Here is a 19,048-nt window from a genome sequence, read left to right on the forward strand (position 1 = left end):
CTCCCTCTCCCTCTCCCTCTCCCTCTCCCTCTCCCTCTCCCTCTCCCTCTCCCTCTCCCTCTCCCTCTCCCTCTCCCTCTCTCTCTCTCTCTCTCTCTCTTCTCTCTCTCTCTCTCTCTTTCTCTCCCTCTCCTATAAATCAGCCTCAAACTGGCTAAGGGATACTCAGGGTTACATGAAAGGTTTGTGATTCTCAGGGTAGAAATCATTACTTCCTTGTCTCCCTGTGCCTCATACAAATAAGTAGATGTATCTCCTGTTTTTCTCAGACCAACCAGTTTCCCCAGTCCTATATCAGTAATGCAAGCATCAATGTCACAGCAAAGATGAATGGCCACTAGTCATTTTATATGGAGGGAATAGACAGTACAGTCATCAGGGAAAAGAGCAAAAAGACAGAAGGGTACCTTTTGTTGCGTATAACAGAGACCAGCAACAGATGCTTCTTAATCGCAAGAGGAACACAAAGTGGCTTTTCTTTTTTTCCTGCAGCTAGGGGGTGCCGTGGATAGAGCACTGGGCCTGGAATCAGGAAGAACTGAGTTCAAATCTAACCTCAGATATAAGTTTTGTGACCCGGGGCAAGTCAATTAACCTCTGTTTCCTCAATTTCCCCAACTGTAAAATGGGGATAATAACAGCACCTACCTCCCAGAGTTGTTGTGAGGATTAAATAAGATAATATTTGTAAAGTACTTAGCACAATGCCTGACACATAGTGGACTTATTTTCTCGCCTTCAACCACCTGGACTTCTAACCCCCTTATGGGAAGGAGAGAGAACAAGACCTAGAGGATTTGCTTCATTAGTAGGGTAGAGTCTTTCCCCCTCCTCAGAGGCGAGAGAAAAGGATGTTTGAATTAGCTCATCAATCATCATCCTCATCAATAGAAAGAAATACTGTTATTGGCCTCAGCAGTAGCTCATCATGGCCTTTGCAGGGAAGAAGTAGGGATGCAGAATACCTGCGGGTACATAGCATCTCCTCACATGGCACAAAGATGTAGAATCTTGAATTCTGAATGCTACCTCCTCATTCCTTCTTTTTCCAGCCTCTCTCCTAGAAGTCTATGAAAACGGTCCTAGAAACCTTCACCAGACATTCCCAGGAATCCTACTTACAAAGTTTCATTGCTGGCAGATTCTGGAGCACCTTGTTCATGGCAACATCCTGTTATGTATATCTTTCTGATTAATCCATAACCTCTCTGCAAAGAGGCAGGAGACATGCTTCATCATAAGTCTTCTAAAGTCATGATTGGCCATTGCATCGATTGGAGTTCTGAAATCTTTCCAAGTTGTTTTCCTTTACATAATTGTATCATCCTCCAACTTGTTCCACTGGTTCAATTCATTTCACTCTGTATCAGTTTATTCAAGTCTTCCCAATTTTGTCTGAGGCCTTCATTAGTGATTCTTAAAGAGCAGTAATATTCCCTTACATTTACATACTGCAATTTGTTTAGTCATTTGCTGATTGATAGGCACCCACTTTGTTTCTAGCTTTTTCCTACAACAGAAAATTGCTGCTATAAATATTTTTGTGCATATGGTAGACTTTTTCTAGGACTTTGGCTATGAAATGTAACAGAGAAAGAATCAGTAGATAAAGAGAAATTGAAGATTTGGAGGAAGGGGGTGATTGTTGGGGCGATCTGTTAGAAGAGACAGGAGCGAAATAAGATCAAGTCTATTTGGAAGGGTTTGCCTTAAAAAGAGAAGAGTCACCTCTTCATCTGAGATGAACTAATGGATGGCTACTCTTATCAAGTGATGCCAATAGATAAATAAAAATTTAATTGGCAATTAAGACTACTTTATGGAGACCTGAAAGTATCACTTCAAGGGAGTACAGTTACAGTCATAATGGACTGTAAGGATCTTTTACACTTCAGAGGCCAAAATCTTAGAGTGTCCGTGCATGATGGGCTTTGTTGCTGTCCCATTTCTTTCTGCTCATATTACACATGCCCGTCGCCAAAAACATACTGTCCACATAAGGTAGGCCCTTGTCCACTGTCAACCCAGGCTGTCTCACATCTGCCCTAAGAGGATTATTTTCTGTGTATGGCTCCTCTCCAACCTAATTTTTTCCTGAACTTTACACCAAATAAAATTAGCATTTCCTATATGTAGCAGAATATAAAAAGAGGATTATACAGGAAAACTGTGAAGGTCTCCTGGGAAAATAGCTTGCTTTTCTTTTGAAGCATATAATAAGTTCAACATGTAACTTTCAACATCCTTGTCTGTGATTCCTTCTGGTCTATCTTCTCTGTACATTTAAAAAAAATGCTTTGGTGACCTCTTTTTTTTGGTAGCTCTATGCCACCTCTCCTTTCTACCACTTCCTTTTACCCCTATGGGGAAAAAAACAGGGCCTAATAACAAGTATGCATAGTCAAGCTTAACAAATTCCCACATTAGTCATATCTGAAAATGCCTATCTTATTCTCCATCTTGAGCCATCACCTCTTTGTCAGGCAACTTGCTTAATCATTGGCCCTCTAGAATTGTGGTTGGTCATTTATCAGAGTTCTTAAATCTTTCAAAGTTGTTTTCTCTTATAATGTTATTGTTATTATATGAATTATTCTCCTGGTTCTGCTTACTTTATTCTGTATCAGTTCCATATAAATTTTCCCAGATTTCTCAAACTGCACCTCTCATCATTTTATCTTATAGCACAATAATGTCTCATAATTTGTTCAGTTATTCTGCAGTGTATAGATACCCCCATCAGTTTCCATTTCTCTGCTATAATAGAGATGCTTAAACATTTGTGTACTTATGACTCTTTATCTTCTTTAATCTGGTTAGCACGTCAATGTAGTAATGATAGAGCTCAAAGTTACATTTTATTGATATTGGAGACATATAAACTGAGGATTTTTGTTTCTACTTTTTCCTCTTCCAGAAACTGCTATCCATTCCACAGACACCTTGATGCTTTTTAAAGGAGGCAGGTTTCTGGCTCAGATAATTTCTGTATGGGGTCTGAAATTCACAGCTCAATTACAGAAAGGTTTACAGAAAATGGATAGCTTCCACTTCTGCGTATTGCCTATAAAGTTGTCCTTATAGAACAAGATTGAAGGAAATAACAAGGAGACCTCCACATACAGTTGTAATCAAACCAACTCTGATAAGATTGTCCATGCATTTGCCAATATTCAAGCCCACCAAGAAATTAGACAACTAGATTAAGAAGTTAAGACTCCAAGACATGGAGGATTTACCTAGTTTTCCATATGTATATCAAGCCCTTATGCCAGTGGAGTTTCTAAAAAAACAAAACAAAACAAACAAACAGTATGAACAACCATCATGGTGCATGTATAGGTGAACATTGTAAGAGGTAGAAGTGGTTTTGACTCATCTTCTAGAAAGAAACACAACCTGGAAGTTCAGACCTGAGGAATGAAGGATGGCCACATGCCATGCTGGGGAATTACTCCCACCAAGGGCATTTGGAAAGGCCCTGTCCACCGAGTCTCATAAAGAACACAGGAAGAGGAAGAGCCTGATTGGGGGGGGGAGGCAGGCAAGAGAAATACAGCCAGCAATTAGATATTTGATATTCAGCTCCTAGAGCAGGAATTCCCTCAAGCTTGGTGATGTTTAGCTTAATAATTTTATTGGGGAAAATCACTAATGACAGAAAATTAGACAACACCATTGCAGAACCACTCTGCTAGCTTTTCTTTCCTCTAGGATAAAATATAAACTCCTCTGTTTAGCTTTTAAAGCCCTCTACAAACTGGACTTCTTTTCAGTCTGATGGGATGTTCCTCTCCCTGTTCCTCTCCCTCTTCCTCTCTGTCATTAAACCATTCCTTCCCTTTGCCTCAGAGTCTCCCTCTTCCTTTAAGGTGTATCTAAAACACCATCTTCTATATGGAGCCTTTCCTGATCCTCCCAACTGCTGGTGTCCTCTCCCTCTACTTTGTGAATGTATTTCTTTTCACTCACTTTATATTTATGCTGTCTATACTTACATATGTACTTGTTGTCTGTCTCATTAAAATGTAAGCTCCTTGAGAGTAGGGATTATTTCGTTGTAACCCTAGTGCCCAACACAGTACCTGGCACAAAGTTGTTACTTAATGCTTATTGATGATTGATTAATCAATTAATACAGCAACACTGAGTCGTGAGTGAAAAGTTGGGAGCATTTGACATGATAATCTGAGATGGTCATGTGGGTTTGGAGCAGAAAAGTGCCCTCAGACTCAGATGTGTGCTACACGTCTGAGGCATTTCACTGACTTGCATCTTTTTCCTGAGGGTGGGACACACCATAGAGTACTTTGGCTACTGGCATAACTGTGAAAAATCAAATGAACTAAGTCATCAAGGGAATATACGTTGTCATCATTGCAATTAAGTCTGTGATTTCAGTAGTTTTAGGAGATAATATAAAACAGCTTAAAATATTTTACTTAATTAAAAAAACACTCTAATTCCCAATGGTAGCTTTTCATTCCATTTGTGTCAAAGAAGAGTAAATTACATATTCTGATAATACTTAGGAAAACCCTGTTTTCTTACTTTTGTCATGTGCTAATGGGTGTTAGATGTCATTTTTACTAGGTGAATGAAAAGGGCAAGTGAATAGTAAATATTTATACAGTGCCTCCTATGTGCCAAAGGTACTCATCTTTCCTGGACACACTAAGGCTGCCGAGCCCCTTTCAGGGCTGCTTTCCACCTCGGATGTCCACCTGTTCCACCTAACTCTCACCTGTGGTTCCAAGAAGCTATAGCATGTACAGCAGCCACACCCCAGTGAACCATTTTGGTAGACAGGCTAAACCAGGCTGAGGGTAACTGAGGAGTCTCAAACCTGTTGGTGAGTTGGGGGTGGGGGGGAATCTACCCTAAACATGTGAAGACTTCCCCTGGTGGAATGGGCAGATGAGAACAACCTGTTCCAACGGCCACGAAGGCAACTAAAGAAGGCGCTGTGGAATGCTTAGAGCTTGGTTAGACATCGAAGATGACAGGGTCATCCACTGCATCTCGAGCCCATTGTCTTGATTCTGTCCTGCCACTGGGCTGTGATGATTTTGGAGGAGAGTGAGGGCAATGACTTCCTGCAACTCTGCCTCACTTAAATCCAATTTACTCACGAACCAAAAGATAAAAGACTGTGCCAAGCACTGTGCTAAGCACTTTCTACAAATATTATCTCATTTGATCCTCACAACAACCCTGCAAGGAAGATGCCATTATCCCCTTTTTACAGTTGAGGAGACAGAGGCAAATAGAGGTGAAATGACTTGTCCAGGGGTCATGCACCTAGGAAGTATCTGAGGCTGAATTTAAACCTAAGTCTTCCCGATTCCAGGCCAGGTATTTTATACACTGCTCTGCCTAGACCTCCGCTAGACGGGGACATAACTCTAAATTCTTCCTGAGAAAAATGTTGAATTTACTCAAGCTGTCTGCATCATATTAATTTTACATTGATTTATTTCTTGATAAATATCTTGTCAGTGAAATAAAAATCTGGCATACAAATATCAGAATGAGAAGTTACTACATTTTTGAGTTAATGATAAATTATTTATTAGGTCTCAAATTTGAAATGTAAGCATAAATATTTAGACCTGTAAGATATTATTAGTTTCTTTAGGAATTCACATTTCCTTCTCTACCATTTAAGAGCATAGCCTCAATACCCATTCTCATATTCATCCTAATTATAATATAATGCTGATAAATTGATATGCTATTTATTAGTGTACATCTTCTTGAGAAAGAGAAGGTTGCTTACCCACTATCAGTATTAAATACACTTTTGTATTATTTTCTAAGAACACAAAAGTGTGAGGTGGCATAAAAGTATGGACTGAGCCTTCCATGTTTTCTCATCCATTAACACACATCTGTACAACCGCTCAACAGGGCAGTTGGTGAATTCTGTCACCATGGAAGTTTTTCCTCTGCATAAAGCCAACCGCTCTAACAAGCAATCTTGATCCCATTAGCATTATGCTCCAATCCTCTGAACTAATGAGCCTAGACACCTTTTTAGAAAAGATCAAGGAATTTTAGAACTGGAAAGATATCTTAGATAGTTTAGTTTAAAAACAATTAAATGAATTAGAAGTATTTTAAATAGTTTTTTAAAAAAAAACAAGAATACTTTTAAACTCTTGAAATCAATGACAGCTTTTTACTTATTTTTTTTTAATCTTAAAAGCCCTCAGTCAAAAGATTCTTCCACATTTACATAGCTCACATTTGCTATTTATGGGCTATTTATGTTATTTATGGGCTTTACATGTAACAGAATCTCACAATTGCACAAGACCTCAGAAGTCTAACCTAATCCTTCCTGAAGAGGAATCCATATTTTTTTTCCTTTTATTTTAGTAACCCTAACAATGTGATTATACAATCTGTCCTTGAAGATCCCCAATATGATGGAGAACCCATTAATTCCTAAGGTAGTCCTCTCCACTTTTGGACAGCTCTGTAAGAAATATTTTCCTAACATTGAAATGATCTATTTTTCTGCAATCTCTATCCATGATTCCAAGTTTTCCTCCATAAATCCAAGTTGAACACATACCTGAACCCAAAAAGGGTAGGACCTTAGACAAAAATCTGGTGCTGCCCTAGGGTCAAGCCTCAGACCCTTCACCTGGAACCAAAAAAACTTTGTCAAAAAAGCCAAAAGAGAATATGTCACCCCCCCATCCCCAGCAACAGGAAACTGCAGACGCAAGACTGAACTTGAATGCCAAAAGGACCAGGGTCTCTGACACTGGCCTGACAGCCAGAGTAAACGTGATATGTGAGATATCTTCATGGTGTGCCTCATTCCCAACCATTTGGGGGTGTAACTACTAATTGGTAGTGATGTGTGATTTCAGTCTGTTGTCTGATACTATATGCTATGCACTGTGCTAAGCACTGGGGAAATGCAGAGACAAAAAGGAAAACAGTCCCTACCCTCAAGAATCTTACACTGTGGACTTAGTTCTTCTCAGCAATGCAAGGATCTAAGACATCTCCAAAAGTCTCATGATAGAAAATGCTATTCACATCCAGAGAAAGAGCTATGGAGTTTTAATGCAGATTGAAGCATACTATTTGCCCTTTTTCCCTTCTGTTTTGTTTCTTCTTTCTTGTGGTTCCTCCTATTGGTTCTAATTCTTCTTTATAACATGACTAATGTGAAAATATGTTAATAGGAATGTATGTGTAGATCCTATATCAGATTGCATGCCGTCTTGGGGAGGGAAGTAGGGAGGGAGGGGGAGAAAATTTGAAACTCAAAAGTTTATGGAAGTGAATGTTGAAAACTAAAAATAAATTAATTTAAAAAAGAATTAGTAAAAGGAATATATTATATGAAGAGCTAAAGTTTACTTTTAAAACACTTAACACAATGTACCTGTTATTATCATTATTATTACTATTATTATTATTGTTGATTATCTTACCTTAGGTATAACTAAAAGTAAAAATCATAGCATGAAGATAAAGAAATAAAGGTTTAATCTATTTAAGACTCAAAAAAAGAAATTAGACTACTTGGTTTTGTATCCTGGTTTATATTATGTTAATTGTATCCTTTTAATGTATACAAAGCACTAAGCTGAGGAGGCCTGGTCCCAATTTGTTATGCAATTGGTATATGTTGTTTAATAAATTGATGTGCTTGGAAGCATGAAAAAAAAAGAATCTTACACTGTGTGTGTTAGAGGGTGGGGATTGGTGGGTTAAAGGGAGATGTGTCAGGGCAATAGAAACACAGTTTATATGGGATAGATATGATATATGAAATACATATGTACATATAAGATATATATTATAAAAATGAGATATGGATGTGTATGCATATATTCATACATTCACACATACACATATATAATATACATTCATACATGCATTAATATATAGGTATATGTGTGTATGAATGTAACCCCAGTCCCAAAGCCCATTGGTATGGGACTGTCCTCATTGATGGAAAGCAATGCCCTGTACCTACATGAGAGGTAGAGTTGGGGAGAGAGAGAGAGAGAGAGAGAGAGAGAGAGAGAGAGAGAGAGAGAGAGAGAGAGAGAGAGAGAGAGAGAGAGAGAGAGAGAGAGAGATTCCCTCTTTGCATGCTCCAGAGGGTCTTCTTCAGCTCTCTTCAGTCTTTGTAGTCACTTTGGACACTTCTGGCTTCCAGCTTTGAGAGAAACAATGGAAGATTTCAACCCTACTTTGGGTTGCTGAAGGAAAAGATATAAGAGGAGCTGGCAGACTCTAGAGATTAAGGGGAACTTCTTGCATGAGATCTAGGTGACTCTCTCTCTGTTAAGCTGAGTTACCTTGACCCAATGGGATAACTCCTTCACTCTGTATTGTCCGGCATATATTTCCATATGTATACTTTCTCTGACTTCCATTTGGCTACCAATTTGTATAAATGGGCTTCTTGGCTAAGTGTTATGTTTGTTCATTTGGGAGCTGAAATTTGGTGATAAAAGGGTCAAGCTGTGAATGTAAAGCTTGAGGCTCTACTACTCCCGCTAATGAAACAGCAATCAGAAGTCTAGCCTGAACCTTAAAATTGCATCCCCTAGACTACCAATGGGCATCTCAGTGGATACAGTGCTGGGCCCGATGTCAGGAAGACTCATCTTCCTGAGTTCAAATCTGCCCTCAGACACTTACTAGCTGTGTGACCCTAGGCAAGTCACTTAACCCTATTTGCCTTAGTTCCTCAACTACAACAGGAGCTGGAGAAGGAAATGGCAAACCACTCCAGTATCTTTGTCAAGAAAACCCCAGATGGGGCAGCTAGGTGGCGCAGTGGATAGAGCACTGGCCCTGGATTCAGGAGGACCTGAGTTCAAATCCAGCCTCAGACACATAACACTTACTAGCTGTGTGACCTTGGGCAAGTCACTTAACCCCATTGCCTAGACAAAAAAACAAACAAAAAACCTCCAGATGGGGTTACAAAGAGTAACACAATATTTACAACTCTGCCCTAGCCCCCAGGGACATAAATAAGATTTTTGTAATATAATGAAACATATTCAATCATATTACATCTAATATTTTGGTGAGAGCAAAGAGGGTTTTGTACTATTCATATGAAATTTATATTTTACATGTTTGTCATATATATGATTTGCTAGTATAGTGGTACATATGTGTAGTTTATAAATAAATAAGTACATATTGAGGATGCATACTGAACAACTTTAAAAATTTTTTACTAGTAGAGGTACAAGATTTTTAAAATTTTGGAAATTGTTGGTCTATAGGGTAAAATACAAGCTTCTCAGTTCCTATTTGCCTTATTTCTATACTATTTGCTTTCACAAGCTACATTCCAGATGAACTGTATTGCTAGCTGTTGTCTAAAATTTAAACTCTATCTGCCCCCATGAATTCATGCAGACCGCTCCCCCCACCACACATACACACACCCCCTTTCCACATCTGGAACACTCTCCCCTCTCATCTCCACCTCTGAATCCTTCAAGGCTCAGCTCAGAGGCATCTTCTTGTGGATACCTTTCCTAAGCTCTCCACTTGTTAGTGGTCTGTCCTTCCTCAGTTTTCCTTGTACTATATTCATTAGTATATAGACTACATAAGCTCCTTAGCCAGTTTTATTTTTTTAATCTTTACATCCCCAAATGTCTTGCACATAGTAGGTCCTTCATAAAGGATCTGTGGAATTGGATGCAATTGAAGTACTTGAAGGCAGTTATCCCTTCTCAATCAAGTTTTCCCTTTTGTCAGATAAAAATCCCCAGTTTCTTCAACTATTCCTCATACGGCACAGTGGTCTTCAGTTCCCAAGCCATCCCCTGGTCACCTCCTTTGGATTCACTCAAATTTGTCGGTGTCTTTCTGAAAATAGTATTCCAGAACTGAAAAAAAAAATACTCCAAACATGGTCTGCCCAGAGAACAGTATCATGTCACTTCCAATTCATTCCCACATACATCTTTTCATGGCCTCTACATATCAGGCACTCTTACTTACCAGCCTAAGAGCACCACTCCGTAGGGATTGCCCTCTGACCATGCTTTCCTCATCCTTAGCTTGTTGACTTTTTAAAACCCAAGTTGAGGTCTTTGCATTTGTCACTATTTTTGGTTTGATTAGTTTCCACTCATCTTTCTAGTCTACCAAGATCTTTCTGTATCCTGCCCTGTTGTCCCATAGGTTAACTCTCCTTCCCAGCTTTGTATCACCTGCAGTTTTACAAGCTTCCATCTAAGCCATCCTATGAGTCGTTAATAAAAGTATTGATGAGAACAGGAGCAAGAAAATAACTGGGAGGCATGGAAACATTATTATAAATGGGAATTGGGCTCTATAAATACAATTAATACAATAGTTCAGGTACATCCTCAGTTAACTATGCTTTTGTGGACTAGAAGGAGAAAACAGATAATACTTTCGCTACCTATCCTTTAGGGTTTGTTGTGAGGATCAAATGAGCTAATATATGTAAAGTGCCCTGCAGACCTTAAAGTAATTTATAAATAATAACAACTGATATATTTATATAGCACTTTAAAGTTTTATATAGTACTTTACACACATTATTTCATTTGGTCCTAACAATAATCCTTTGAAGTAAGTGTTAAAGTTATTATGATCCCTGTTTTCCCAATGAGGTCATTGCTGTTATTAGGTCAGCTCCTCTTTTTTTATGACATTGTTTCTATGGGGAAAATGCGTTCCAAGTTCCAAACAACTGGCTTACAAACTTTGGAAATATTGCCTATGGGTAAGTTGGTGTCTGCTTATATGTTATGTTACATTATGATCTGTTGTATTCTATTATAAACTGTCACAATGCTCAGTGCCCTAGGTCACCTTGTGTTCCCCTGGATAATCTTCCCAAAAAGAAATTAGGGGGAGTTCAGAAGCCCACAGTTTACATAGATACCTTATAGGAAATTGAATCTAATCTCAGCCTTTTCATCGTTGCTCATATCCTCCTAGTATCTGGGGGCGGAGATGGGAGGGGGATGATGGAATACACTATTAGCCAGGACACAGCACAACCCTTAGACACAATCTTTCTTATACCTAGTCCAAGTTCAAAGCCAGGTCTTCAAGATGTAATATATGCTCTGAAACCCACTCACTGCTAAATACCATGGACAGATAAAAACTTTCCTTCTCACATAAAATTCACTCCCCAAACCTTTTCACTCTCCAATCTGTCACACACCCACTAACTGGTTAATTACTCTAAGGTTTGTCTTTTAACCACCTAATAACTGATATCAGCCCTACGGTTACATTCTTCCGTTCCCAAATACCCATGTGGACTTCCAGGCACTTTTTCTGTGACATAGTGTCTAGGAGAGTCATCTGAAACATCAAGTGGCTTGCCCAAAGTCAGTACATGTCAGAAGTGGGATTGGAACTCAGATTTCCTAGCTGTATCATGCTACCTTTCTTAATATGTGATATGGCACAATGTAATGTAAGAGAAGCATTGTTTCATAGTGAATGGAGGACCAGCTTTGAAGTCTGGGTTCAAGAGCTTCCTCTCTGTGACCAACTAGTTGTCTGACCATGAGCAAGTCACTTAACTTTTCAGCATCCTGCGCAACTCTCTAATACTCCAGGTTGCCCAGCCTAATTAATGGAGGAAGTTTCCACTTTGGGAATTTGCTGCATTTATGAAATCACAGTTCTGGACAATTTCTACAGTTATACACACATGTACAAAAGCACACAAAATTCTATATTAGTATTAATGTAGATAGCCTACATATATATATATATATATATATATATATATATATATATATATATATATATATGGGCAATGATTATCTTAAGAAAATATTTTATTATTTTTATTTTCAAAATATTATTCTCCATTGTATTTTAATGGACTATATTCGTGTGCACCCAAAATGTCTAGGGAAGTGAACAAATTATCATAATTATTGTTATCATCATTGGTGGGGAGGAGGGTAGGTGGAATTGTTTTAGACTGTGGAATTAGTGAAATGTTTTTTTGAAGTATTTCCCTCTGATATTTTCAGTAATGAGTGTTACATAATGCAAATATTTTTCTGAATGACTATTTTGGCTATCAAGGTAATACAAACATTTTGATAATCACATGTTCCTGATTTTGAATTTCATCGTACAACTCTGAAATATTCCATTTGCTGTCATAGACATGACCCAATTTGTATTTCTCCTTTCAGATATGTGGATTTGTGGATCTTTCTATCTCCAATTAATATCCATCTTTTATATCCTGATAGGAGAAGTCTTCAGTTCAAAAATCAACAAAACGAATGAATTATGAAATAGAAGAGAGTAACAATCTTGTACCTCTTCATAAAAAGGTAAATTGTAGTGTGTATATTATTCCTTGAGTTGCTGTAGAGTAGTGATTTTCCCTCCTTTGAATGGAGTGGTGAGGGGCACAGGGTTGGAACATACTGTCCTTTGATTTTCCAATACACTTCACCAAAAGTAAAATCCTTTATTTATATCAAAAAGCAAGTGGATCGCTTCTCTTGGGAATCACTATAGAAAAAAAATAAAAGTGAACTGTTTATGTAGATTGTGATTTATACCTGAGAAGGGAGAGCAGTGAACTAGTTCCACAGGAATGACATTGCTCGTTAAATGCCGTGGAATTGTTTAAAGCATGCTCTTGGGGAAATCACAATGTAGTGGAAGAAATAGAATCCACATATAAGAAACTATTGAAGTATGCTTACACAGCAATATCTCAAGAACAGCAAATGAATGAAATATAAACTCAAGTCACTTAGTCAGTCAACAAGCTTTCATTAAGTCTCCTATGTGTCAGGCACTCTGCTAAGTGATACCTCCCTTGAATGATAGTTATCAGTCTTATCTCCTCTACTATATTCCTTGAGGACCTTGCTTTATTCATCTCTGTCCTCTACAGGGCCTTGCAGTTAGAATGTGAAATGGAAAAGCATTTATAAAGTGCTTACTATCGGCTACAAACTATGTTAAGTACTGGGGATACAAGCAGAAAAAAACAAGACAATCCCTACTCTCAGGGAGCTCACATTCTAACTAGGGGAGCTAATACATATTAGGAGGGTTCAACTGCCAGGCAAATAGAAAGACCCAGTCAATCTTAGGGTGCAGAGACAGGCCAGATGAAAAAACTCAGGGATCCTTGGGGTATAATGGCAAGTCAGATGGCAATACCTGGATGTCAGAAGAGCATAGTGACAGGCCCGATGGAAAGACCTGTTGGACTTTAGGAAACAAAGGCATATTCTTGAGGGCCTCTGTTAGTTATGTATTGCTTTGTCATAATACTTGTATTGTAATGATCTATGTATTTTATGTTACTTTTTCAAGTCTATACCTTCCCAAACTATATTATAAACTCCTTTGAGGGCAAAGAACAGGTCTTAAATTTCTTTGTATGCCCCATAGTGCCTGGCACAAGGCCTAGTACAGAATAAGTGCTTATAAATATTTGTTGATTGAGAGAGCACCCTGAAAAACAATACACAATAAAGAAAAACAAAATTCTGACCTAGTTTCTATACTATTTTAGTACTCTTCCTGTAGTGTGCCAACAGCATGCCAATATAGGATTTATATAGACAGATCTTCTCTGTACCATGTGAAAGAATATTTTATACAACTTAACTACTTTTGCACAAGAACCCAGGCCTCTTCAATCAAGTTCAGTGGCCTATATTTCTCTTCCTATCTGGATCAGTTTTATATGGGAAAATCAAATATAGTTCCAGGCTTGCCAGTGGGCAAAAGCAGTGGTGTCAAATTCAAATAGAAATAAGGACACTAAACCATATATGAGGATCCCTGTGGCATTTTTAACTTATGTTTATAGATTTTTTTTTGTTAATGTGTCAACACGTTAAAACCACATAAATCCATTTTAATCTGGTACCCTGGCACTTGGGAGTGTTGTGGACCCCATGGAGCCCACAGGCAGCGTGTTTGATACCTTTGGTCTAAGGCACCCTCAGGAAGCCTTGCCAGGGCTTTAGCTCCTCCATTGAAGGTAAAGGGTACAAAATTCAAGGAATATCTAGTCCTATAAGGTGACCTTTAGATCATCCAGGTTTCTTTTTGGATAGAATATTTAAGAATAGGCTATATTTCATCATCCTGTTCACTGGTTTATTGATCTTATGATGATAAGTATAATGATGTTAAACTTGAATGTTTTGTAGACTATTAAACAGAAAAACTTTCTTACAGTGGGGATTATGAGATGCTAAATTAGTCTTTTAAAGCTATTTTATTGAATTGTTTTCCTTGGAGACTTAAAAATATTGAGCCACCATATTTTCTAATTTGAGGTAGGTGTTGTCTTGCCAGAAAGCAAGAGGAAAGGATGGGAAGGGGGAGGCGCTACATCACCTCCAAAAATTCTGTCAGTTCTTAGGTTATTTACAGAAGGAATTGGAAGAGTTCAAACAAGAAGTGAAAAGTACTCCTCATTGTAGCATACCCAATAAGCAGTCATTCATCCTTTGCTTAAAGATGTCTATTTACATAGAACTCACTACCTCCCAAGGCAGGTCATTCCATTTGTGGATAGCTCTAATTGTTCATCAAGCTTAAATTTGCTTCTTTATAACTTCTACTGTCCTCTAAAGACAACAAATCTAATCTCTCTTCCACATTGACAAGCTTTCAAATATATAAACATGGCTATCATATTCCTCTTATGTTATAGATTGGTAGAGATCTGTATTTGTGAACAGATTTCCCCTATATAATTTTAGTCCTTAGCATCCTACCAATCCTTTCTCTGAACCCACTGAAATCTCCTTTCCCACAGTTTCGGGCACATGTGAGGTGCCTATGGGTGCTTATTTTTTCCACTCCTTCATCATACATAAACTCTATTAGAGAGTGGTCATTTCTCCCCAAAATTCCCCTTAGCTCCATCCCAGCAATCCGTTCCCCTCTGTTACTGAAAATCAGAACCAGCATAGAATTTACTCTTATTGATTTATCTATAACAACGGGCATTAATTTATTAAACACTTACTGTGTATTAGCTCCTGTGCTAAGTGTTGGAGAGCCAAAGAAAAGGGGAAGACAGTACATTCTAAAGGGAGATATGTGTGCATAAATAGGTATATACAAGATATATGCAGGATAGATACAAGGTAATATTATAGGAAAAGGCACCAGCAGCTGGGGGTGGGGGCGGGGTGGACTGGAAAAGATCTCCCTCTAAAGGAAACTGTTTAAGCTGAGTCTCGGAGGAAGCCAGGGATTCTAAGAAGTGAAGATGAGAAGGGAGAGCTTACCATGTATAGGAGACAGCTGATATGAAGACACAAAGGTGGGAGGGAGTTATTTTGGGTCAGGAACAAAATATTGGCTATTTGGACCACAGAGGGCATGGAAGGGAGTAATTTAAAGAAACTGGAAAGTTAGGGAGGGGCTAAGTTCTGGAGAGCTTTAAATGCCAGAGTTTATATTTGATCCTAGAGGAAATTGGGAACCACTGGAGTTTATTAAGTAGGGAGGGTGGCATGGTGAGATCTGTATTTTAGGGCAATCACTTTGGCAGCTATATGGTTGATAGACTGGAGTAGGGGAGACCCTTGGAGTTTGGAAAATAATTAGGAGGGTATTACAATAGTTTAGAGATTAAAAAGCCTGAACTAAATAGTGGTAGAAAGGGACATAGAGAAAGATATTGTGGAGATTGAAACTACTACAAAATTTAGCAACTGTGATTAGCTATAGGGTGAATGAGAGTGAGATATTGAGGATAACATCAAGATTGTGAACTTAGGTGACTACAGGTATGATGGAGCTATCAATAATAATTGGGAAGTTTGAAAGAGGAATGGGTTTTGAGGTAAAGATAATGAGTTTTGTTCTGGAAATAACTGAGTTTGAGATGCTTATAGGACATCCAGTTCGTAATGTCCAGTATATAGCTGGTAATCACAAAGTGGAAGAGTATAGAGAGGAAAGAGAAGAAGACAGAGCTTTACAGGACATCCTTAGTCAGCAGGTATGACATGGATGAAAAGCCAGCAAACAAAAAGCAGGGTCAGCAGGCCAAAAGAAAATGAAGAGAGAGCAGTGGCATGAGAGCCCAGAGGGGAGGGAGTATCCAAGAGAAGGTGGTCCACAGTGTCAAATGATAGGAGAGGACTGAGAAAGGTCCATTAGGCCATGTCCATTTAAAGGCCTTTGGTAGCTTTGGAGAGAGCATTTTCAGTTAGTTGATGAGGTCAGAAGCAGAAGTGCAGAGGGTTTTGAAGAGAGTGAAAGAATAGAAAGTAGAGGCACTGAGTGTAAATGGCTTTTTCAAAGAGTTTAACTTAGAAGAAGAGAGATGGTAAGTTCTCAAGAGGGCTTTTTTAAGGTTGGGGGAGACTTGGACATGTGTAAAGGCAGCAGGGAAGGACTGTATAGTTAAAGAGAGATTGAAGATTAGGGTCAAGGTTGATGGTGGGGGCAATCTGATGGAAAAGATGAGAAGGGACAGGACAAAGAGTCTAGGGAAAGTGGTTGACCTTGGCAAAGAGAAAGACTTCCTCTTTCCTGAAGACTGGAACTTAGGATGAGACAGTGAGAGGTGATGTCAGGGGAAACTGACATGATAAGGAGAGAAAAGGGAGCTTGTGACAAATGGCAGCAGTTTTTGGAAGGTTGAAGAATTACAGTTTTTGGAAAGGAAAATAAGGTGCTATTTAGAGGACGTAAAAAGAAAACCATAGACCTCATAAAACTCTCTCTCTTTTAGTTATCTTCAGTTCATTCTGTGGATGGTGATATTGACATCTATTATCCTGATCCCAGCACTCACAGAGGAATAAGGTACTTTTTTGAAATGTAGGAAAGAACTATATGCAGGAAATACAGAATGAACTAATTTTTTCTGTCATGTCCCTCTTATTGCCAGTTTCTAATGTCCCCAGAGTTAATCAGATCCTTGGATCCATTAAAGAGAAGTTGGAAGGGGAGATAAGTGTCACTTACTGTTAGCACCTCCGATTTCAATCTGAGATGCTAAAGGTGCCTCCCTAAAACAGAACTAGCGAAGGAAGACAGCCCAGATGTTCAGAATTTTGGTCCTTAAATTCATATATTCATAGTATTCCAGATACAACCATACCCCGACCTGGACTCCTGAACCCCAACTAATATAATAATCAAGTCTTTATTTCCTCTTCTGTCCTTTCATCCTACTCTGTTATTAAGGAAATAGCCTGAGACAATGGAGCATCCTTTTTTGGGACAGAGTCCCCAAGGGCTGATGAATTTATAATTTTTAAAACTGAATTAATTAAAAATGATTTGCCCTAAGATCGTTAGTTAATAAATAGTAGAGCTGAGACTAGAACCCAGTACTTTTGAATTACTGCATATTCTTCTTCCTGTCCTTGAAGAAGGGAAAATAGAAGTGGTTAACTTAAGAGAAAGCTCAGCTTCACTCATTTTTCCATCCTTGAGTCTTATGTAGAGCAAAATTTTATAGTTCCTTGGTTTCTGAACAAAATATGTAAGGCATCTTGGATGTATATAGCCCTATGTCTCCTGTGTCTCACTGTGGAATGACGCAGATCATCATAGGTACTCAGAGGCTATCCCAGCAGAGTACAGTGTCTGGTAGGGTCCATAAAGCTTTAAAAGCTTTTAGTATCCCTTCACTAAAGGGTTTATCTGCTAAGGATTGGCCTACCTAAATACAAAGATGCTAAGCAGTGGAAGATTATCAATAGAAGATGAATTCTTTGGCCAAGAAAACCTATGCATTGGATTTTTACCAGCACATGCCCATACTGGAGGTAGGCACTAATATAACTAAAAATATAGAACCCTAAGGAAAATGTTTAGAAAAGAGTACCAGCCCTTAGTAAACTGTAAAATAAACAGGCACAAAGTCCCCAACCCATTCCTAATTGCAATGCAGGAGGTTATTTGGACAGATTTGTTTTATTTCATTTTTTGCCAATTAAAGAGAAAATGAAGGGCCTCCCTTGCAGAGATATTCCACTGGCTTTTGTAATTTTCCCATGGGGAACAGAGCCCCCTAAATAATAAATTGTCAACACACTGAGTGACAGATTATCAACATCTATAGATACTAGTTTGGAGAATTTAGTTCAGGTGAGCACTGTGTGCAGATGATATGTTTTAGGGAATATTAGCCATCTCTGATAACACCCTTGAATGAGCAGAAATCTTAAGTAGAAAAACCACTGAAGGACCCACAGTTGTAGGTGTGAAGGACCCTTCAATGTCTAGTCCCAAAGCTTTGCAAAGGGTGTTTGTGTAGTAGCCATGTAGATAGACAGATAGATAGATAGATAGATAGATAGATAGATAGATAGATAGATAGATGATAGACACATGTCACAGAGATCCACCAACATTTTCACAGGATTACCATAAGAAGACCATTAAAAACTAAAAGAGAGGATTCACGAACAATGTTGGAAGATGTGAAAATTGTAGAAAAGAAAATAGGCGTGATTTCGGTCGCCTTTATAATTGCTGTATTGTTCATTTTCACCGTGATACTTTTTGTCTACTTAATCATGGAAAAGAAGGTAATCACAGTTTAGTTCCGTCCAGTAAGACAAGTGTGAAGACAACAACCAGTGGGCTCCTGAGTGAGCAGTGTACCATTCTCTCTTTCTTCAGTAAAAGGACTCAGAGCAACTTTGGAATTAGAACACTCAAGTAAAAAGCCAAATCCAGTGACTATGTGGTCTTCCTTTGAAAGTGTACTGCTTTAAAAAAAAGGAAGGGAAAAAAATACACTGCTAGGTAATTTATCCATATGCCTATGTCAGGATACAGGAAAGCAAATGGCACAGAGTAACCTTTTCAGGATGGAGAACAAAATTAAGAAATCGCTCTATATTCTTTACTGCACCTACTTATTAATATACTTCTGGATTTTGTAGGTTTATGAAAAGTAGAATGCTGTTATTAAGCATGGGAATAAGCTATGCATGATATTTCCTTTATTCCTAAAATGATCTGGTCAAACATGCATACTTCTTTTGTTAAGAGCCATTCACAGAATTGT

The 19,048-nt window shown here is 38.4% G+C and overlaps 1 protein-coding gene across 2 annotated transcripts in view; it reads left to right on the plus strand.

The window, feature by feature from the left end:
- The window catches only part of LEMD1 (LEM domain containing 1), a 40,467-nt gene extending 21,701 nt beyond the window's left edge, over positions 1-18,766 (plus strand). For both annotated transcript variants that reach the window (XM_021002905.2, XM_021002909.2), the window contains exons 6-8: positions 12,270-12,353; positions 16,754-16,827; positions 18,395-18,766. In XM_021002905.2, coding sequence (XP_020858564.1) covers positions 12,270-12,353; positions 16,754-16,827; positions 18,395-18,578 — 342 coding nt within the window. In that variant the 3' untranslated portion in view covers positions 18,579-18,766. The remainder of the gene's footprint in view (positions 1-12,269; positions 12,354-16,753; positions 16,828-18,394) is intronic.
- The last annotated feature ends 282 nt before the right edge of the window (positions 18,767-19,048 follow it).

Source organism: Phascolarctos cinereus, unplaced genomic scaffold (assembly GCF_003287225.1).
Source record: "Phascolarctos cinereus isolate Bilbo 61053 unplaced genomic scaffold, phaCin_HiC Scaffold_5;HRSCAF=322, whole genome shotgun sequence".
NCBI classification, from domain to species: Eukaryota; Metazoa; Chordata; class Mammalia; order Diprotodontia; family Phascolarctidae; genus Phascolarctos; species Phascolarctos cinereus.